Genomic DNA, 24,262 nt, shown 5'->3' with positions numbered 1-24,262 from the left:
CTGCTTTTGTGCGATATTATACGGGATGATGACAGTGACAGCCTAATGGATTTTACTTTGAGGTGTTTTTTGGTTTCAATCGATTGATTTGCTTATAAGGGAAAATATGATAGCGTTATAAGTAGGTAGTATAGTAGTAAGAATCTTTGTTGTTACAATTTACACTAGCATAAATCTAAAATTACTCTTATTTTATTTTATGCAAGTATACAAATCTTAGAAAATAAAGAGAGGCCTGTCATATTCATTTAGACATTGCCAAACAAAAATAACGTGTAATTTCCTAACTTCGCTAACATTAAAGACGCTACAACTTTTTAAAGAACACTTACAAATTTCGAATTTCTGGTTGTGAATGATGTCGCAAATTATATTATTTGGCAAGCACTTTCACCACATTTGGAACTGTTAGCCAATGAATATAATTAACATTGGGTAACTGTAAGGATATCTGTAAGATTTATTATTAAATAAATAAATAAAAATAACAACACAATGCGTCCGTGTAATGTACCTAAATCTGTAGATATTTAATGCTACCATTGGCAACAGGAAACCCGGACGACTAATACCTCTAATAATAAACATTTACCTTATTCCCTATGTCCGTGGATTCCGTGGAAGCATCATTCGCAACACACACAACAACAGATTACCCACCAAGAACAAGACTACTTTTACTAAAAACTCTACACATATATCATGCCAAACGTCGAATCGAAGTAGCACGGCACTCTCTGATTCGCACGTCATGTTTTTACGGCATTTTTAGTGGCATTAAACTTGTTTATTACTCTTTTTTGCACTAAATTTGATAGGCAGTTTGCTTGTCTACTTTTTAAACACTGTTTCACGGCTCTTTTAAGTATTAGCAGACGTTGTGAACGTAAATATGGAAGGACCAAACTGAAGACTATTGAATCAAAACAACTGCTAATGGAGATAGATAAAGATCTAACAAGCATTATCTAGATTGATTGTGTTACTGTTATTATAACATAATATAGATAGATAATGGCAATGAGTAGATAGAGTTAATGACGCTATGACGCACTTAAATTAGTTGATTGTTTTGACTAACACTTTGGGCTAAGAAGGGCCTTAGAAAAAAGTATTTAAAAGTGGAAGATTGACTAAGAGGAAGGGCTACAAGAACAAGGACTAAACTAGACATATAATAACATCGTAGAGTGACCCGGAAGACCTCCGAGCCTCAAACCTTTCTAACAAACTTCAATCGTTAGTTAAATTAAGGTCAATGTCATGTATCGCAATGGTCTGACCTCACCGTACCTTCGCGTAATGCTTTTTTTCAGTCATTTTTGTAGTTTTTAATTTAGAACCTTCCTAGAACGCCGCCAGTGTCATGGGGTCCATGCCGCAGTCCGACTTGTTAGAAGGGGTATTTTCTTTGTAATTGCGTTCGTTTTTTTTTTGTAGGTAAGTATATTTTATAGTTTAAAAAATTGTATTTTTTATTCTGATAATTAACTATATTATGTATTGTGACAATGATGTGTATGCTGTTTCTTATAGAAATTAGTAGAATGTCACCTTTAAGTAATCGTACCTACATTTCGTTTAGTTGGCTACTTACGATTTTAGCGGTCTTAGGATTTCAATTATTATACCTTCCTTTATTCCATGATAGTTCAAAGAACGATTTGATTTTGTCCTTTTAAAAGGAACTCGGAAATTAAGAGGTTATGGTCGTTCTTGTCACGTTTGAGTTAACATGACATAGCGCTCGCCTCTTACTAGCGTGTGATGACAAAAAGCGTCGTGCTGTTATCATGCCCGATAAACGCTGGGGCTGTGAGACTTAGGGCAAATTGCACTATCACAATGAACAGACTGATCAGCGGCAATCAGCAGTGAACAATGAATCTTCCCATACAACAAAATTTTACCATCGCAATATTTGAAATTATCACTTAGAAATAACATTGTAAAGCATTTGAGCCAATCTGAAATATACTTCGCATACAAAACCATAGTAATACAAAATATAGTATCAAACGAACCGAATGATCGTGATTGAGCTTGTAGGTGAAGGCGATTTCACGTTAAAGCAAGGATTTGTCGGATATTCGAACAAAGATCAAACGAATGCGGTAACGGATGTTATATTAATCTGGTTTATTGAGCTACTAGCTTTTGCCCGCGATTTCGTCAGCGTGGAGTTAGTAATTTGGGTAGTTTATTTTTTATCGACTTCCCATGCAAACTTCCACCCCCCTTTTCACCCCCTAAAGGATGATTTCTGGGATAAAAACTACCCTATGTCCTTCCCCGAGACTCAAATTATCTCTATAAGTCTATATCAAATTTCAACTAAATCGGTTCGGCGGTTTAAGCGTGAAGAGGTAACAGACAGACAGACACACTTTCGCATTTATAATATTAGTATGGATTCGTAATTGGTGCGAACACGAATATATTCCTAGTTTAAATAGAAATCGTGCCTCGCCAATTTAAAAATATCTTTCTAATATTAAAATGAAGATTTTAACAGTAACGTAAATTATAAATACGGATATGATGGTCGTATGGTACACTATTCTAATGTGACTTCTTAACATCTCGCGATTAAAAGAGACAAACACTTATTACGACGGCGATCATCTTACGCTCACAGCATTTTTTGAAAATTAAAAAAAACTAAATCAATTAATTAAGACATTTCAGTTAGGGCACGAATGCCGCTTATTAGAAACTAAAGGAGCAACGGAGAAATTCTTGCCTCCCAGCGAGATTCGAACACGCAAACTTTTTTGACACGGGTTTCCTTTAATCCAAAACTTGTAATTCCCATAGCTGATAAAGTGACAAAATTAACTTTTTTTATTTAGTAATTAAAACTTAAATCTATCATTAAAGGTTTTGCCTAATGCGATAGATAAGCAACAAACCAATAACCAGAGTTATTGCCAGTATAAATATAAATATAAAATTAACTTATGGCGTTATTACTTATGGCGTTTTCCTTCGATGTCTCAATATAAATTTGATATGTGTACCCTTAAAGCTTTTTTCAGCAGCAAACATGGCGAAAAGCTTTACTGGCGAATTCAATATGCAATATCGGATGTTCGTGAGATGTCGGCGCCACTCGGGCTTTGGACGTGCTCGCTTTACAAACAATTTTCAATTACCTACGATATAATTATATTATAGTTAAGTAATTTCGAAAATAATACTTAAGCTGACATTTTGAGCTTTTGTATGACATGTATGTATGTATTATGGACTTAATAAAGTTTAGTATCTTAAGCTGACGGATTTCAGGTATCCAAGTATCAATTTTATACGGGTCAGGTAGCTTTGGTTTTCGGATTTTTGAATTTTTTCGGCTAATGTCTCGCTGCCACGTATGGGGTGTGGCTTTTAATCGCAATATCGGCGTATTCCACCACCATCATCAAAACTTATAGTATTTATTTAACAGACAATTTGTAAATAAATAAACTAGCAAGCTAATAAAACGTAGATAATAACTATTGGCTTTTGACTCTACACGGATTAGTACCTAAGTATGTCTTTGTCTTGCACGTCATGGAAGGAAGAATATATCAAATGCTAAATTAAGCATCAATGTACCATCATATGACTCTTGAATCTTAGGTCAAACATTTACTGCCTTTAGCGTACCATCAACCTTTTCAAATAAATCACCATGCGTCGTCTCACTCTATTAATGCGAAATGTATCACATACTCATCAGCAGGCAAAAAATAACTGGTTTAACTGAAACAGGCGGCCTTGCGGATAATGACCGGATTTGTGAGTGTGATGGAATGGACAGATAGCCTTATCTACGGGATTGTGCACTCTAAATTAGTTTAATATGTTTTTAATAAAATGGTCTGTAGTTCATTCGATTATTGGACTCTCTAAAGTATGAAACACATTATGCATAAATTTTGAAGTTATATAAAATCATAAAATGTTAGTTGTTCTCCAAAATGTATAGTTATAGTGATTCTAATACCTCAACATTCACCAAGGAATTCAAAATTAAGTAATGGCTCTGTCAACTGTCTACATCTACACCTTGTTATTATTGTCCTTTCAGGTTTGGTTTAAAAAACTATAGGTTTAAATATCTCGGTAATTTAGTAGTACCTCTTTAAATCAACACTTTGAGTGCCTGCATGGTCTGTGGGTTGAACGCCTCATGGATGCGCCAGCTCCGTACAAGATGGCGACTGGCTGCTGGAGACTGTGCTCTACGTGTGTGGAGTCTGTACTCACGCTGTGGAGCGCGGTGGAAGGCGACTGCACGCGTCTGATGGCGTCGGCGGCAGGCTGCACCAGCTCCGTACAAGATGGCGACTGGCTGCTGGAGACTGTGCTCTACGTGTGTGGAGTCTGTACTCACGCTGTGGAGCGCGGTGGAAGGCGACTGCACGCGTCTGATGGCGTCGGCGGCAGGCTGCGCCAGCTCCGTACAAGATGGCGACTGGCTGCTGGAGACTGTGCTCTACGTGTGTGGAGTCTGTACTCACGCTGTGGAGCGCGGTGGAGGGCGACTGCACGCGTCTGATGGCGTCGGCGGCAGGCTGCGCCAGCTCCGTACAAGATGGCGACTGGCTGCTGGAGACTGTGCTCTACGTGTGTGGAGTCTGTACTCACGCTGTGGAGCGCGGTGGAGGGCGACTGCACGCGTCTGATGGCGTCGGCGGCAGGCTGCGCCAGCTCCGTACAAGATGGCGACTGGCTCCTGCTGGAGACGAGGCTGTGCCCATGGCCCACGTGCAGGGTGTCCATTGTGGTGTGTTGACCTTTGAAAGGTAAATATGTATTAAAATTATTAAGTAATAGCGTGGATCAACTTATTTTTGTTGTTATTCTGTCCCGTCAGCTAGACGACAATAGTAGCATAGTTAGAAGAAAATGTTATGCCTACTGTGTTCTACTAATGTGCTAAGTAAAAATGAATGTTTGCTTATTTTAAATCCCATAAAACCAGGGTTTTAAGAGGGACCCCAGGACCCTGTAATCTTGGGTAACGAGTGACCAGAAAAATTTGAATCACCCAATAAAATAAAAATAAATAATAAATATTTATTTTCAGACAGTTACAGTCCAAAATGATTTCTCCAGCCAGTAGCCTATTTAGTGAGGAAAGGACTAGCTTCCTTAGCATTGTCTAATTCGGTATCAGAAGCATGCCTTTTGCGGCAATTTACATATAACGAAAACATATGGCGTTTTATTATACCGGAGTGCTAGGCTTACTGTATATAAAAGGCGTATCAGACATAAAATGACAACCATGAAAGCATCTAAGAACGCACATCTGTATTTGATAAATTCATATTCATATCTGTCAATGAGTTGAGTTGTGGAAAACAAGGAAAAGACTCTGACCTAGTATCATTTATTGAAATTAACAATCGCCTCACGTTCGTCATTAGAAACATATTGGAATAAAATGGTAATACAATGGCAAGTCTTAATGACAGAAACGAGTCCATAAAACAAAAAAAAACGTTGTCTACAAAAAATTCTTATGACTACTTTAAGTATAATAATATACGTTATATCCTCTAGCCGCCCAGACATGAAATCTTGCCAAGACATGCAATTTTGATTTGTCAAAGGAAAAGTTCAAAATTTAATGGAACGGGACACCTTTTTATGGGCGGCCAGGCGATATAATAACACCATGTTACTTGTGCCACAAACTACTCGTACTTGCGTAAGTATGAGAATTAAAACCAGAGGAGCCTTTTTTGCCTTTTTCTCTGTTGTATGTGGCCCAAGCCAAGCCGTTTGGACTTGATTATTTTAAGGACTCGTGTCACAACGGAGGTATTTGCGATGGAAAATCGAAACAGCTGTGATCTTTTTGAATCTTTATCGACCCGTATGGGTCCTATTATAGCCAATCAAATGACTATTAGAAAGTTATTGATTTAATATAAATTTTACGAAAGGGCTTATGAAAGGTTAAGTAACACAGAAGGGTACTCACAAACTAAACCTTAAGAGGAGACATAACAGCGAGAGTTCGCTGTTTCAATTCATAATAATCTTGATAGTAAGATGTCGGCGGTTGTCGGTGACGGCTCCATTCCTGGAAATCCCTGAAAAGATGAGAAATTAATTATTACTTACAGTCTTAACACGTAAGTTGTAAATCACTTAATGGAAGTTACAGACAACAGATGCTAGGGCTTAAAAGGTTCGGAGTTGGTATTTATTTGTATAAAAAGTACGTAGCTTTCAAGATTCGTGGATTTCAGATATTCATGTAATTGTTTTATACAAATTTATGAATAATACAATTGATTTTTATTCTTTTAAGTATTTATTTATTATTTTCATACTGATAGGGTACTGAGACAGCTGTCACTTAACTATTATAGGCAAAGAGCATATAATAGTTAAGGTTTTATATTAGGTTGTGACAACAATGCGACTTCAAAACATTTATTATTATCGAATAAATCTGCTACGGGAATTAAATCGATTGTAATTTTTGAAAGAGGTTTGCATTTAATATTTGAATTTGAAACGTTTGAAACTCTATTATTACCATAAAGTTTGCGATTATGACGATTATGATTATCCATGCACTGACCAAAGAGTATAATATGTATAGGCACTAACTACTTGTATATAACATGTCTATGATAGGCACTGACATCGCCATTGTGACACCCATGTGACACCATTTTAATGTAAGGTTTAAACAAACAAAAAATTCATTAGTCATGTAACAATGACCTTTTTTATTTAGTTTGTAAATAAAATTAAACATGCTTATACTAAAGCGAATCCTATAAACCTCAATTTAATTCAATTTATTTATAAAAATGTAAAATTATAAAAAAAAAACAGAAATGACCAACAACAAGAAAACGACGCTAGTACAGGTTAGAGGGTTGGGTAGGGCTGCACCGTCATTGAAACCGAAGAAATGTTGGATGGATTTAAATCTGTGCCGTGTCCCACGGATTATACACATGCTGGTGGCTCGGATTAGGGAAATCATAATTTTGGATCTTAGCCAGCCCATTACTACACCAAGGGATCTGTTCCATCGGTCAGCGATGGCTTCACCGAGATGTTTGATGAAGGTGGACATTTGCGGAGCGAAGACTCCATCGACGGATGTGACGAGGGGAGTGGAAGTTGCGTGACGCTTTTCACAGGCGTTTGTGTATTTTCTTAACTTGCTTGCTTGCTTGCTTCTATACTTAATATATTACTTGTGGCTATTTCTCTTCATTATAAAGGGATTCAAAAAGAGACGTTAATGATTCAATATGAAACATGAGTACCAGATCATTACGATTTTTAACTCAGTTACTAACATTACGCACTGGATGTGTCTAAGACTTTATAATATACATAATAGCCGTTCTCTGGAAGGAATATAGTGCATATGCAAAGTTTTTAAAACAAAATCTATTACTAAATACTGTATAAAAAGTTGTTGTGTGCGTATAATGATTTTAAAGCGAATTGAGTTTCAATGAGAATATTATAGGATTTCTAGCTCTTTTGGTATATCCACAGCAGAGACATGGACCTAATTGCTGAGTAGGTACCTATAACCCAGAAAGGAGAAGAAATGTCATATGTATGAAGAAGAAATGTGAAAATGAAGACAAATAAAATGGCTGGTAGCGGAGTCGCGGTTATTTTGTTACCGGTTTTCCGAGTTTTGACAGTCCGATACACAAGTGAAGACATCGTGAACAGGTGAGTGAGATTCCTAAACGTTTGTTTAATTGAAGTTAATTTCCTGAACTCAATATAATGAATTGCATATACCAAACATAACCATAAACAAACATGAAAACAGACACTAGGGTGTTTGTTTTCCTGGGAAAACAATTTGTATTTATTGTATAATTTTTATTTTATCATTTAATTAATTTCCTATTTTGTTTACACATCATTAGACGGCTTCTACAGGATAGGTATTAGTTTCCGGCTGTCAATTTCCTGTTTTGCGATATTAAAATTATGTCTTCATACACCTAAGTTTAACATAACCGCAAACCAGGATACTGGTATTCGATATTTTGCATCACCTACCTAAATGTAAATATAATCTCGTATAGTAATAGGATTGTTGGACAATAATAAATAATTAAATATGACTGGGTAGCAGATGTAATTTACGGTAAACAACAATATATTCAGCCAATTGTAGAGCTCGTAACCGACATAAATAGATACATGTAGGTATGGTAATAACTCTAAAGAACGTGTTACCAGATGATGTTCGTACATATATCTATTTATTTGGCACGGTCTACAGTCAAATGGCTTAGCGGAGTTAAACGTATAGTGGCATTAGATTTATCGCAATTACAACATATAGATGCAGTTCAGATATTTTATACATCAATATACGTATTAAATCACTTATATTTATTGTTTTTGTACATTTGCTTAGGTAAAGAAAAATATATGCAAATGATTCTATACATATTTGGCTCTTGATCCAGCCATCTAGCGAGATCCCTTTTTACATCTAAATATAAAAACAGCATAATAAACATATAGAATACAGGTCACCTTACATCATAAACATAACAGACGTAACCGACAGTGTTTACATTGAAATTTGGCCGCATTTGTAATACCTGGTTATTGTTATGCTAATAGTTATTGGAAACAATGCATTGAAAATAATTTTAAGCGTGCACGCATTATACGGGCTCTTGAATTGGCGTTGTTGTTTTTCATTTCAAAATAAAAAAACAATAAACCCAGCTAGATTAAGAAAAGTAATATTAATGATATGTGTGTGTATTAATGTCTAAAATTAAGACGCTATGTACTACCTTTGCAGTCTAAACTAGATAGGTTTTCGCACGACTGTTCATATGTATCCCAGTTGGTAACTTGGTACATACATATACTTGTAGCGATGATAATTTAGACCTCAAACTTTAGTGAACATTTGAAACTGTGTCACATACATGTTAAAATTATTCCATTAAAACTTTAAAACCTAGTTAGTATCCCGGCTATTACCTAACTGCCTACTTCAACTGAAAGTGCTATTCCGGCTAGAATACTCGAGCGCCTAAACTTCGCGTTCAAAATGGGAGATATTCGTAATTAGAACTAAAACCCTAAAAGCCAAAGGTGCCCCAAAAACGGTGCCGTATGCCGTAGCCATATTTCGTAGCGACGTAACAGTAATAAACCTCTGAAGCTTTTCAAGGAGAACTCGACGGCAAACCTTACTTAAAACGTCCACTAATGACTGTTGTAGTTTTTAAAGCGTTTTAATCTTTTGGTGCGTCATTGTGTTTATGATAAAGTGTTGCTTTCTTTCTCGTCCGTAACAAAACATGTTCCTGCACATTTAATTCATATCAATTGAAAATATTATGTACCTATTTATTCCAATTCCAACGTTTATTTACCAATTTTACCATCACCTAGAATTGAAGTGTCCTTGTATCAAAATCTCATATGCTAAACACGCAGTCTATCAGATAAACAGGAGCATAATGAATAATAATGATAGTATGTACAAATGAGCATAGAGAAAAAAGTAAGCTTAGCTAGAGTATTAAATCCATACATAGAAAAAACCTAATTATAATACATTTTAAGCGGGCTTAGCGAAAACTTATTTATGAAAAGATTCAAGTAAAATGCAAGAACGCCTCGGCATGTCTTAGTTAACCTGTCCGTATAAGAAGCTTCTAAGTCTATAATGCGTGACCTCACGGGTCTATTTACGAGGCATGCATTATAAACAGGTAGGGGTCACAACTAATCCTCCTTCAGGTGACACCGCCTAACTTATTAGCCTCCTGAGATGCCGTAAATCCTACTTAGACAAGTCAAAGTTTTATAGGCCAGTGTTGGGATAGTTTATTCTAGGGGTCTCCGAACTTTTTGACCCGAGGCCAGATTTCGCAACCTTTTCGCGGACTGGATAGTTTTGTAATAAGTATATTAAGCCATTTCTTTGTTAATGAATGTACTGTGTTGTCAATGAATCTACTTGTGAAATCCTGTCCTTTTGACGACAGTATGTTTATTAGTGGCAAAGATAGATATAACTCCGTAATAGATGGATACAGTCTAAGGAAAAAACGTGCCTCGAAAATCAAGAAAATTTGATTCTCGTTCAGAGGGCGCTACTAGCTGTGGCCTACTGTCGTATAGATGGCGTTGACGGTTTCGTTTGTTATTTAACAATTTTAACGCATATCAGTAAAAGAACATGGGTCAAAATCATAAAAATAATTAATGCAAATAAAAAAAATCACATATCCATATTAAAATACATTTTATCGTATTTTTATAATAATAAATAATAATAAATCCGTTTATTTAAAAGACAACATAGGTCCACACATCACAATGTAAAAAATCATAATTAATTATAAATCTTTATTTTTAGTTTTAAAGTGTGTCGACAGATGGCAGTGAATTTATTGGGGTTACAAAATTTACTATAACAGTACCGCTCTAGTATAAGTTACTTTATGTTAGTGGTCTAGATATGACCTGTAAATCTACGGCTAACATTTTGTCTTTTATAACATAGTTTTAGAATGAACTGATTAGAATGGAGTTCTAAAAAAGAATTAAATAAATAAATAAATAAAATTCGTTTATTTTCAGACAACTCATAGGTCCATAGCATTGTTAGTAAGTTCTTAACTAAAAATTAAAACTAAAATTATTAATACTAAATACTAAAAAACTAAGATACTACAACTAAAATGAGTTAGTATTACTTAATAATATTTTAATTTGGACAATTCTAAAATTAATGAATAATAAAACCGCTATTAACCCATTTGCGACATTATATTGCCAATCAAATGGAGACAATTAATCTTTATGATCACTTACATCGTAAAATTTTATCTGTAATAGGATGATTAGGTAATCGTATCTAGGTTGCAGATTTTAATTCGGTCCAATTATACCTAACTAGCGTCCCGCCCCGGCTTCGCACGGGTGCAATGCTGATGTATTATACATATAAACCTTCCTCTTGAATCACTCTATCTATTTAAAAAAACCGGCCAAGTGCGAGTCGGACTCGCGTTCTCGCGTTCCAATGGTTCCGTACATGACATAATTTAAACAATGTATTTTTTATGTGAAACGTGAGTGAAATGTCTTTAAAAAACCCGTAGGGGCCGGATCAAAAACTAAGTGATTAAATCCGACTCGCGCTTGACTGCACATTTCTAATAGGTTTTCCTGTAATCTATAGGTAAGAACTATTTTGTGTATTTTTTTCAAAATTTTAGACCCAGTACTTTCGGAGATAAAGGGGGGAATTGTCATTTTTTGCCTATTTTCTTGAATAACTTCTAAACTGTTTATCATAAAATTATAACAAAAAATATATTTGAGATTCTCACAATGAGCTCTTTCATTTGATATGTAACACGATAGTTTGAAAAAGTTTATTTTTTAATTTTCTCATTTACCCCCCAAAAGTGGCCCCCGTGTTTAAAATTCATTTGTTTACGTTACATGTCCGTCTTTGGGTCACAAACTTACATATGTATACCAAATTTCAACTTAATAGGCCCAGTAGTTTCGGAGAAAATAGGCTGTGACAGACGGACAGACAGACAGACGCACGAATGATCCTATAAGGGTTCCGTTTTTTCCTTTTGAGGTACGGAACCCTAAAAACCGCATCAAAATCCGTAGTTTTAAAGATCTAATCATACATAGGGACAGACATCCATCTAGACAGCAGGAAGCGACTTTGTTTTATACTATGTAGTGATTTTACTACCTGCGCCAAAATTATTTTTGGCTCGCACTCGTGGTGTCCCCCTAGTTATGCTATCTATTTCGTTTGTATAGTTTTGGTTCGGTTAATACACGACCTCATATATCAAAGGGTCAGAAACGCGCATCATGTAACAATTTGGATTACTCTCATGTAGACCGAACGATTGTTTGCCATCACGCATCGTATAAAACATGGACATGAATTGCATATTAATGATAGTCGAGTGGAATCATACTTACGGCAAAGTAATTGCATATTAATACAAAGAGGCATTTGTGTCGTACAAGAATATTGCGTCATATGTCAACCCAATGGTGCTTGACTTCTGCCCATATATTCCCATTGGATACGCAAACGTAGGTCACAGCTAGTGTATCGTGATTTTGAGACCCGTAACAATCATGTTTAATAGGGGACCTCATTTATACTGGCCTTCAAGTCACTTCTACTCGGTAATCGATTTGAGTGGTCCTGCGTTTTATCATGTCACAGACCTTAACAGGAAAAAGCTCAGAGGATGAGTCAATGTCGGGCAACTGCCTACTTCATAAGATAAAAAAAATTAAGAGCTTTTAGTCTACATATTAGCATACAATGCTTCAATTGGTATTTTTAACGGTATTTAAAACGTAAATAGGTATGCTTTAGACATGCAAGTGTTTATACTATCGATTCAATACAATCATCCATCATCCTCATCAATTCTCATCTACTCAAAGGTTAACTTGAAGAAATCCCTTAAAGGGATAAGTTCGCCTTTGTACTGCCTATCCTGTGCCATATTTGTGTTTTGTGATTTGTACAATAAAGAGCTTATTACATACAAATGTAGTTAAGTTAATGTGACAAGAAGCTTCTGCTCGCTATTTTGTCCGCTATTTTATAAATTTACTCTCGCCTTTCTCTTTTTTATTGCTCTTTGTTGGGGATAAATATCTCACTGGGGAATAAATATTACTCTCGCCTCACCTTTTATTTAGTCAAAAGTTCAGTGCTTTAAGCGTGATTTGGTAAAAACAGGCACTACACTCACGGACAAAAACAAGAATTATGTATAAGACACTAGTTATAAGAAACATGTACCGTTTGTGCCCAAATAAACATTAAAACATTAAAAGAGAAACGCAAAAAAAAAGTTCAATTACTAATTTTGAAATTACTTTAGGTGTTTGTAATCCAGTAATTAAAGCTTTTTTTCTACGTCTCTAAAATGAGTATATTTCATTTAGAATTATTAATACGGATCTGCGTATTTCGAGTTGTTTGTAGACTTAAATTTTAGTTAGCACACGCGACACGTTATCAAAATAACTCATATAGGTACCTAAAAATAAACATACTGATAAAGAACTAATGACAAACACGATAGCAATGTATTATCGATTTCAACCCCACTGCAAATTACCAGCCGCACGGTTCAGTAGACTGGAATACCATTCTAGACTGTTCGATTCGAGTCGTGAGTCACTAATGGAAATATAGTTGAAAGTGCATGGTTATATTTTTACTTAACTTCTATACGGAGCGACTGAGAACAATCCGTAAATTTCAATCGGTATATTTTTCAGTTAGCAGAAAGAAATTTAAGAAATATGTACATAGTCTAGTCTTATAAATATTGTGCGAATAGCAACGAGAGTTAGGATGAAAAGTCGAACACATAACGAAATCATTTGTGAGGATGTATATGTATATATTGCATATGAATGTTTCTTTTCTTTCATGCAAAAATACTGATTAGGACAAAACTTGGAACACAGATGTCATTTGTAGTTTTTAGGGTTCCGTACCCAAAGGGTAAAACAGGACCCTATTACTAAGACTCCGCTATCCGTCTGTCTGTCACCAGGCTGTATCTCACGAACCGTCATAGTTAGACAGTTGAAATTTTCACAGATGATGTATTTTTGTTGCCGCTATAACAAATACTAAAAAGTACGGAACCCTCGGTGCGCGAGTCCGACTCGCACATGGCCGGGTTTTTTTACTTATTATTTAACAGTGGTTAATATACATAGTTGGAATTTTCAGAGATATTTTTTCGTCACAAACCCTAATCTGTTAAACAAAAAGCACTGTTTCTTTTATGCGCCGTGGTAGCTCTGCTACCTAGCTATCGAATTTGACATGAGAGAAAGATCAAGCCTGTTTGAAAGGCAATTTTAACGTTCTACTTATATGGTTATATTGTGTTTATTCCTGAAATTCTTACCCTAAGATCGTAAAATAGACACTGACGGTTTAGGAGTGAATACGAGTATGTACCAAGCTGAAGTCGTGGGCAAAAACTAGCAACACATTCACGCTAACGTTAACTTTTTGTCTAGACACAAAATACCGTAGCCAACAGCTCACTTTCGACCTAAGCTCAGCCAACGGGGCTTGAGGTCACCCGATGTGGGTCAGAGGTGCGATCGGTGGGAGTCATTGTCAATACCATTGTCTGAGTTCAATAGCCGATGGTGATGATCCCAATTAAGATAAGAATGATTTTTGGTTGTAAGCATTTGTAATAACGACCTAGTTATGGTATTTTTTAGTATGAGCTAGAATCGACTTATGATTCTAGCTCAAATGCATATATAACTGTCTTATTTCTGCGATTTGGTAGGCACGGTTTGTGCGCTGCGCTGATTTTTAGTGTTTATTGCGTTTTGAACAACGGTAATGTTCGCTTAAGAAATAAATAAAAAAGAACATAGAAAATCAGTAACTGACTACGAGAAAATTAATATATACTTGCAATACTTGCAATTGCCATGGCTGACCTTATTGATTTAGCCACGACATTCCCTAAGTTAGATATGGTTCAACTTGTTTTCCTCTCCTTTGTTACACTTAACTTTGAAACCGGAGTTTACCTATGGTTATGAAATATAGGAAAAGTTTCGGAGTTCTAAAGAGAACTAACAAGTTGAAAAGGGCCTTATTTTCGTTGCTTTCTAATCCTAAATCTGCTCTTTTGTAAGTGAAATTGGCTACATAAACAAGCCAATAAAAGAATCAGAAACAGGGCCTGTCTAAGTTTCTGTAAAAACAAAATGAATTAGGGGATCGTTTCTACGTTTTGTTGTGTACGTTATTTTTAGGATGTTTGCTACAAATAAATTTAAGTACCTACTTAAATGTCATATAGAAATAGGATGCGAGTCGAGAGAACTGCGTTATCGCTGCATTTTGATGACGATAATTCTACGGTGACAGCAACTTTTATTGAACTTTTAATAGTTTGCAATTGCCATAGCAATTAAAATTGCATTGCAGTCCGTCTTTCTTCCTGACTTATCTTCTATCTCTTGTTTGTTTTGTTTTTAGAATACTTACACAAAGCTTAAAAAATCCTGACCCGTAAAGCCCAAATTGTAACATGCGACCAGAATTATTCTAAAAAGAGGTGTGTTATGTATACTAAAATATAAACTCGATAAACCATCATCGGAACTTATTGAAATTACATATTTCAAGTGAGTGCCAACTAGACCGTTAAGTACCTAATTCGAGGTACGCAATACCGTATTTCTGCTTAAGTATGTATATTTTATGTAAATATAATTGCTACGAATCCTTTTGAATTCATCTTATCCACGCATCTTAAATGCCATTTCTCACTAGATTAAATTATTCGATGCACTATATCAAATTTCATAAACACGGGGTACTAAGCAGTTCACAGTTTACCAATCATCAGTTTAAAATAGAAGTCAATGCTAAAGGTACCCAGTGGGGCGTGGACCGCGTGGAGGGAAATGAATCATATTTTGTTTACTCCACGATAGCGATAACGGAAACAATTGTACTTAATGCTATGGAGATTCAAATAAGTGTATTAATAAATATAACCATGTCAGAGACAGTCAGGATCAAAAGTAACAGGGACAGTTAGCATCAGACTAAGGGTCAAAAGTATCTACCATATTCTAATAGCTTAACAATAATACATGTCTCTGTATGTAGAACAAATAAACGGTAACAGATACTTTAGAACGCGGAGTGTAGAGATGTAGGTACATATTAAAATTAGGAAAATAAAATAATTAAACACTTGCGTTGTTTCAACCGCAGCGCTACTATTGATGCTTGCTGGACAATTGGACATGTATTAAGCAGTGTTGGCCGAAACGTTAATGGTTAAATTTGTACTGGTTAATGGTTAATTGCAATTAACGTTCGGCCAACACTGGTAGTAAGTATCTGTATAGCCAATGTCGGGGATTATGGATGATTTTGCATTAAATTAGAGATTGTCAGCAGAGTATACATATATTAGACGGCCCAGCTCACGCGAATTCGTTTTGTACTCACACTCAGGGGCAGGAAATGCAAATCGTCTGAAATTAAACAAAAATCTTAAAATTAGTTTGCCAATAAACTGATCATTAACCGGACATACCGGAAAGATAAAATAACAATTAGGGTCCAATGCCTTCTGGTCTTTGCCCTTGCTTCCCGTAGCATCATATTTATGTCCAAATACAAGTTCGGTAACCTAATCGTCTGAAATCGTATAAAAATCGTAATATAATGACTAGTTTATTGGTTTGTCAATCAACAGACATACCGGAAAGATAAAATAACAATTATTAGGGTTCAATGCCTTCTGACCTTTGCCCTTGCTTCCCGTCGCGACATATTTACGTCCAAAGATTAATTTGTTCTAATTGACCCACTTGTTGACGATTGGTACCGATAGTAGCTATCGATATTCATATTCATGTGTGACGCAATGTATTAAGTGGTAATAGTGACATAAATTCAGTTCGTTAAGATAAGTCTCTGAATCCAGTTCAAACGGAATCTCAAACTAACAGGCCAATCGATCGTACACTGACATCAGAAAATCAGAATTAGGTATTTAGTCTCGCCCGCGGCAATACATGTACGGATAAGTACGACTGAAATGCACAATAACTAAATAACATGATTCAAATATCATTCTACAGGACATACGTCACAAGAGAACATTATTTTAATCTGCTTAATTTGTTATTGAAAAAAGAAACAAAAGAAAATTTGTTTCTCGTTTCCTAAAAGAAGGTTGCTCCGTATGTCTAGCAAAAGGAACGAAATTTTGTCATAAATCGTTTACCATTATTTCTGTCCCTTTTAATTTTTAATTACAAAATCCACATTGAATATTTCCTTACAACTATGTCTTCAAGATTCAGAAAGCCTTTGTCATAACATAATGGCGGTCCTTAAAATTTTCTTTTGTTTCCGAGCGTGAAAGAAAGTCACGGTCGTCGAATTTTTATTCATACACGACCTTATTACACGTAATTATGGAGGCATGTCGTGTACCATCGTCCAAACAATTCAGTTATTATTCATGGACCCTATTACAGAGGCATAAAGTCTACCAATGGTTAAGAGTAGTGTCAGTATTAGTAGGCACGTTCGCTAAATGACACCCGGAACGGATCCGACAGGAGTTGTGACAAATCAAGGGCAATGCCGAATTATCTGATAGCGGTCAAGTTAGGAAGTAGGGTCCTTGCTGGTACGGACTCAATTGATGTGTATGTGGTTCGGTGAGAACGAATTTAGTAGTATCGGGAATTGGGGAGTGCTGGAACAATGACTGAATTAGGACAGAATTGAAAGTATTGTATCATGTATAACGTAGTCAGTGTTAGAACGCGTCACATTCTTTTTGATCTTCCAGCTAAACAGTCTAAATTGTATTAGTAGATCTTCAGACAAAGATATTTTCATATTTCATCAGTCATAGTCATGTGAAATTTGACAGTTCCGAAAAACTGACAGGCCGATATCGTCCGGCGGACTGATGATAGTCAGTGGGCCCCTTTAGTAAAATATTACCAAATTGTGGTATTTTCTATAAAAAGGGACCTTATTGTCGATGGCGCTTACGCCATTATTAACGACGCTCCGATATAAGAATAAGATAAATACAATGCCGCGCGACTCTGTGCGGCGTAAGCGCCATCGAAAATAAGGTCCCTTTTCATAGAAAATGCCCCAATTATTATTATAACTTTTACCTCACATAAGTACATACCTACATCTTTTGCGAATAAAAAAACGAATAACTGTGCCCAGTCCTAACTATTAGCAGATCGAATTTCCGGCAAACCCATAAAAAGGCAATAAATAGACAGACAGCAGCAACTGCAATTTTACTGCAAGTATTTTCATTATAATACGATCCATAAAAGAGCCCTAAGCGTGTTTATGTCACAGTCTGCTATTAAAAGTGCGGTAGATAACGACATTAGGGCTTAAACTTTAGTCCTTTTGCCATCGCATGCATTAACTAATTATTGACCAGTGATTACCATACGCAGTCTATTTCGAGTCTCCTTATCCAAACATATTTTTACTGTGCTTGTCTGTAGTCTAGTATAACTTGGTACCGAAATACATAAATACCAAGAGTAAACCTGAGATCCCACTTGTAATGTCCCTGTTTAAGGCATTATGACTTACTCGAACAGGTGGGGTGATATTCTAATCGCTTTAGCCCATTTGTTTAAAAGACCAGTTTATACTAGTTTAGCCACTCGTATGACCCTGCAAACCTAGGGGCCTAACCAAGATAGCAATCGTTTGCGCCGTAGCAAACGAAACGGTAATGTCTCTCTATCACTCTTCCATGTAAATGCGACAGAGAGACATTAGGCATCTTGGCCAGGCCCTCTGATGATGATCCCAGTAACTTCATTTGTTTGTGTGATAAGCACACACATTTGTCCTAAGAGCTAAGTCATGGATGTTTTTTATGTTTTTAAATGTTGATCTCGGTCGTCATTTTGGTTTGCGGATACTAGTCTGCTCTCAGCAATAGGAACACGGCCTGTGCACTATACTTTCGCGATCGAAACGGCCAGCATATGCTCTTAGCATAATGAGCGCATAAAATGGATGGCTCCACTGCCAGTAATTGACCTAGTTAGAGAAAAATGCTTTTATAAGCTCGTATGTGAGTTTTTACATTTCGATTGCATTAGTGTGAGCGTAATGATAGTACTGCCTGTAGTGCCTGTGGCTGTGGCTGTCACGTCTGCCTTACCTGTATTAAATTGCGAAGAAATTCTAAAGTGTGTAAAGAGACTATCCTAAATCTTCTACATTTAGTGACGCGGTTAAGGTGTTCAAAACTCATAACGATCTAAACAGAACTTTGTTTTTAGGAGAATAAGAGTGTCTGATAGGACAGGCTATTAATGATGGTGTTAAATGATATTTAATTTTGTTCGCATCGCATAGGCGAATTTAAGGAACTTATATGGTTTTCAGACGAGTCTTCGAGACGTTTAAATTCGTTCGACCTTCATTGAACCCGGTGTAAGGTTTTACAACCCTGGTTAGACTAAAAATGCATAAGTCAGGAAAATGCTAGCTTAATCCACGTATAAAATCTCTCGTCATAAATCCCTGTACAAGTGTACAGTCACCTGCATTAATATGTTACTCTTCGACGGCCGCAAAAATATGTGACACGCTCTTATGGCTCTACAAATGAGATCGTGTCAGATTTTTTACGGCCTACGTTGTGTTTTACGCACGGCTATACATAAAATAGAATGGCTAGATATATTTCAAACATGAGATTTGTTTATATGTAAGTACGAGGTAGTATGTGGGTTTCCAGATTTTGAAAGTACAGATATATTTTTATTTAATTTTGGAAGAGAATTCCAAACATTCGATCGCGACCTCCCAGACTGACGCTAAAATATGAATTTAAATTGTCAAAAAAAAATACACGACATCTGGTAACCTGACTGTGAATATCAGATGGCCAAACAACAATATAATCACATATCAACAATGGTACATAACGGATTGCATTACAATCACACCCGGCGCATTCCCAAAGTGCAAGCGAATCGGGTTCTTAACTAAACCAACTTAACGTGGCCTCGCGACCCGAAAAAAAACTGCCTATCGAAGGGCAAACTGAGACTGGATAATCTGTGCCTTCGTTTCGTTCCCGTTCTGAGGGCGCTTAGAACAAAACCCTGGATATCAAGCGATCGTGTTGTTCGGTCATAAAACTCATAAATGCAGCACGGTTATGCACTGCGCACAGATTGTATCTTGATTCATTTCATTTGAGCGTACTTGGTTTAATTTAAACAATGAAGTTGGTTTGAGAAGCATCGATTTAAAGTTGAGAAGCTTAGGCGGGTTTTAGTTTCACGCGGACCGTCCGTGCGGATCGCTCCGCATCGCCAAATTGTATGAGAAATCTGTCGGACCACTCTAAAACGCTCTCTGAACTTAATGCATATTGGTCCGCCTTAAAAATTGTGTACCTACAATGAACAATTTCGCATTGGTGTAAAATTTAGACTTGCTGCCGTAGTTTAGAATTTAATTAACAGTTTCGCAAACATTTATACAGTCAGCATCAATAGTAACGTATCATGTATAACGTATCATCTATGTGTCAAAAGTATTCTCTAATCTAATAGCTTAACAAAATTAGATTTGTCTCTAGGGCCATAACGCACTAGCGGTTAACAGCAGAAGCGACTAACCGCGCGGCTACCCGCTTTTCCAGTTTAATATGCAACCGCTTGTGACCGTACGCACTTAACCGCCACAAAATTTCAACCGCGGCGGTAGAATAAAGGGCTGCGGGCCGCCATCTTGTTTATACGCACTGGCGATTCAGTGTGCGGCGAGCCGCCGATGTGTCCGTCCACTACAATATTATTTAGCATGTAGATATAGAATAATTTATTAATAATTAAAAATAAAATAAGTAGATTTATTTTTATAGTAAAGCAAGAATTTTGTCAATGGACTCAAGACACCGAGCGGTTGCGCGGTCCAGCCGCTTAACGCGGTGTCATCGCGGTTGGCCGCCATAGCGGTTAGCCGCTACGACAACCGCGTCAGGCGGCTGGCCGCTCAAACGAACCGCCTAAGCGGTCAACCGCTAGTGCGTGCGGGGCCTATGTAGAACAATTACACTGTGGCAGATACTTTTGAACGCAAACTGTAAAGATACATTACTATTTGGAAAGGTATTTGAAGGTGGCAGATACTTTCAGACTTTTATATAAGACAAAAAGATTACGGGATTTGACGACAATGTGAAACTTTTACGTCTATGTCTAACTGAACCACACGTTCAAAAGAAAGCAATTTAGACTCATATTATCCACATCTACTTTCTATGCCAGTACGTGATCACAAGTTTTAATTCCAAAAATTACATAAAATTACCATACCACTATATTTCACAAGCCGGATTTGGCTGAATTCTTAAGTTATTCAACCTGAATGTTAGTATATCCGCACTAGACTATTATATTTGAGCTTTTACGATCCAATTTAAAGTGAATTGGTTATAAAATTAATGTACGTATACTTTAAAATTTGTAGTAAATTCAATCTAGGCCAAGAATAGCGCATTTTCGTTCAAGGGTACTAAGTTCCTATTTAAGTATCCATTGAAGTGGTTCCTTTGGAGTTGGAATCGATATCTAGTCACTAAAAATACTAGAATAGGTACAATGTGTGTTTTACATAAAGCGGCCTTCGTACATAAGTGTAAGTCAGCTCTTGAGGTTACATAGATGAGTTATGCTCATGTAATAATAGTTTTATGATAGACTGAAAGTCAATAAAACTTACGATAAATAGAATATCACTACACCTTATAAAACAAAATCCCCCGCCGCGTCTGTCTGTCTGTTTACGATAAACTCGAAAACTATTGAACGGATTTTCATGCGGTTTTCAACTATCAATAGAGTGATTCTTGAGGAAGGTTTAATATTATAATATTTATAATTTGTTAAGGTCTTGTGTAACCCGTGTGAAGCCGAGCCGGGGCGAGTCGCTAGTTACATTTAAAGCCTAACTTTCGCCTAAACCCTAACGAACTGAACATGGTACATTTAGCTCTAATTGTGGTATCCGGCCAAAGTTCCGGGGTCAAGATAATCTCGCAGCTGCAGCTGATTCAATTTAGAACAAGTATTAACCAATTAGTCGGACAATATGCCTGTCATATTTGAATAATTAAGTGTATATACACCTGGTTTGTTAATTGCGGAGATTACAACACAGGGTTTCTTGATGGCAACACACTGCCTTAGATACTTCGAATTTAGAATAAGTGATATTTATTTAGCGACTCAAAATTTGTATAGTCTTTCCTTTGAAGTTGTAATCGATATCTAGTCGCAAAAAATACTAGAATATTTAGATGTAAATGGGTTTTAGGTAAAGTAGCAGCCTTGTACAGACACGGACTTTAATTGTGCCATTCTCAACCAAAAGGGTACTTATTGTCGGTTGTCAATAAGGCGCTATTTCCATTTAACTTCAATTTGAAATCAACCTTATCGATTAGCGACAATGTGGTACCTTTTGGTTGAAAACGTCACAATTGTTAGCTCTTCTATATAGTAAGCGCCAATAACTTATCAATATTTTGTATCTACTTTAAAAACTAAAATGCTTTAGTTTTCAAATATCGTACTTTTAATATAAACTTCAAAAGTTAGAGAGTTTTTACTACTTCATTAAAACGTACCGTACCGTACGTACGTTATAATGATGGGTAAAGTTGAAGGCACCAGTCCTCAGGGCCCTCCTCCTACTAAATGGTGTGCTCAAATCACTGCACTTATGCAATTAAAACTGCACGAGGCCATGCGCTTGGCGAAGAACCTGATCTTTAACAGAAGGACATGATGTCACGATCCTCCATTGAGGGACCGACTGAAGAAGAAGAAAACTTACCTTATTATTATACCAGCAAATTGTTTACAATTACTTTGTTTATCCCAGAATATTTATTATAAATTATTCCTCTGATATTTACGTTGACGATAACCTCCATGTCCGTGGTATTTTAATCTAAGCATCAAAAGCCATGTTCAATAGAATTACAGGCGAACTAACACAATAGTCACAATGTTATCGCGTATCGACGCCGCCTAAATACTTGGTAATGATTGTTGACGTATCGATATCGAGATTATCTTATCGATCATGTCAATTTAACCCGAGCTTGTAAATCGAACAATACACATAGCATAGGTCGGCCTAAGATATGAATTCTTCCTTTTTGGTATTTATAATAATTAATACTTTTCCTCGGGATCCCTTCATTTTACCGAAAAAAATTTAACCAAATTTCGTTTCCCAACCAAACTACCAACTGCATGCTTGTCAACTCAATCCTTCCCATATAAACATTTGACAAACTTACAATACGACAAATGATCATTTCCCTAACTGTTACTTAGCAACTTTTATAACACCAACTGTTTTTTTTTTCCCAAATGTTTTACTTGGACTATAAATGTTTGCTCTAATTTATTTTTGTCAAATAAATGACTGGACAAAATTATTTTGTCCAAAGATATCTTTACTCAAAAAATGTTTGTTCAAATAACTGTATTGCAAAACTACTACTTGACAAATTATGTCTATCCAAAACTTTGTGTTATAAAAAATGTGTAAACAGTAAACTTAAGTAGCAGAGTCAAGATAGGTGCGACGCGGAGCGAAGCGAGGAGCAGTGTGTTAGGTTGACCGCGATCAAACAGAACGGACATGTTATTGTACCTACTATTGTTAGTTACAACTTCACCTATCCTCATAATTATTGATCCTAGAGAAAAATGTTATATAACAAAATACACTTCATTTGATATTTCTTACACGACAAAATAATAAAAATTTGGTGTTATGTTGGCAAAAAAAAATTACACTGAAATTTTCGAAGTCCCAAGAGCGGCCCCCCCTTTGCTATACTCTTACCCCTTAATGTCTAAACAATATATCTATCTACATAAAAATTATATTTCGCAAGTAGCAAATTAAAAATGAAATATATTATTTGCTAATTCGTCAAGTGGACGAAAACTAGAGCATGGCTGGAAACTAGCGCAATGACCCTAAGTAATTGACAAAATACAATAGTTTGTCACGTTTTGTTTTTGTTCTTATACTCTTTGGTAAGTACTCATTTCGAGTAATTAAAATATGGTAAAATAAAAATTGGCAAAAAAAATTTTTTTTACTGATACATTTGTCATGTTTTGTTATGGTTTTTGTATTCTTTGGCAATGGCAACTAATCATTTCGAGTAATTAAAATTTGGTAAAATAAATGTTGCTAAAGTAAGGAAATGTCAAAATATTTTTTTGGATAACGTTCTTTTGGGAAATATTTATATGCGACATGTTAAGTTGGGAAATGATTAGTTGGGTTTTAAATTTTTGGGAAAGATAGTTTGGGATATGAAAATATGGCAAAAAAATTCGGTAATACGTCAGTGACCACTTTTCCTCATAATTCATAATTCTCATAAAACAAACTTGGTGCTTCCGCGTAAAGTTCAATGGCCAGTGTCGTCTAATTCACCTAAACTAAAGTGATGAACGGAGAACGAGTCTAACCTAGTCAACCTAGTCACATGTTGAACGCTAATACTAAAATGTGAGTTATGCTTGCCTAAACTGTTAGCATAATATAGCGTTTTATGGCAAAAAAAAGTCCAACCGTTTTCTG

General features: G+C 36.1%; 1 protein-coding gene across 1 annotated transcript in view; it reads right to left on the bottom strand.

The window, feature by feature from the left end:
* Positions 1-24,262, bottom strand: part of LOC134751456 (transmembrane and coiled-coil domains protein 2) — a 57,336-nt gene that overhangs the window by 26,012 nt on the left and 7,062 nt on the right. The window contains exons 2-3 of the mRNA XM_063686864.1: positions 5,981-6,092; positions 4,636-4,784 (exon numbers count right to left, since the gene is read on the bottom strand). Coding sequence (XP_063542934.1) covers positions 4,636-4,770 — 135 coding nt within the window. The 5' untranslated portion in view covers positions 4,771-4,784; positions 5,981-6,092. The remainder of the gene's footprint in view (positions 1-4,635; positions 4,785-5,980; positions 6,093-24,262) is intronic.

This window comes from Cydia strobilella, chromosome 22 (genome assembly GCF_947568885.1).
Source record: "Cydia strobilella chromosome 22, ilCydStro3.1, whole genome shotgun sequence".
Taxonomy (NCBI): Eukaryota; Metazoa; Arthropoda; class Insecta; order Lepidoptera; family Tortricidae; genus Cydia; species Cydia strobilella.
The sequence above is the reverse complement of the archived record's forward strand: the minus strand, read 5'-3'. Positions and strand labels throughout refer to the sequence as shown.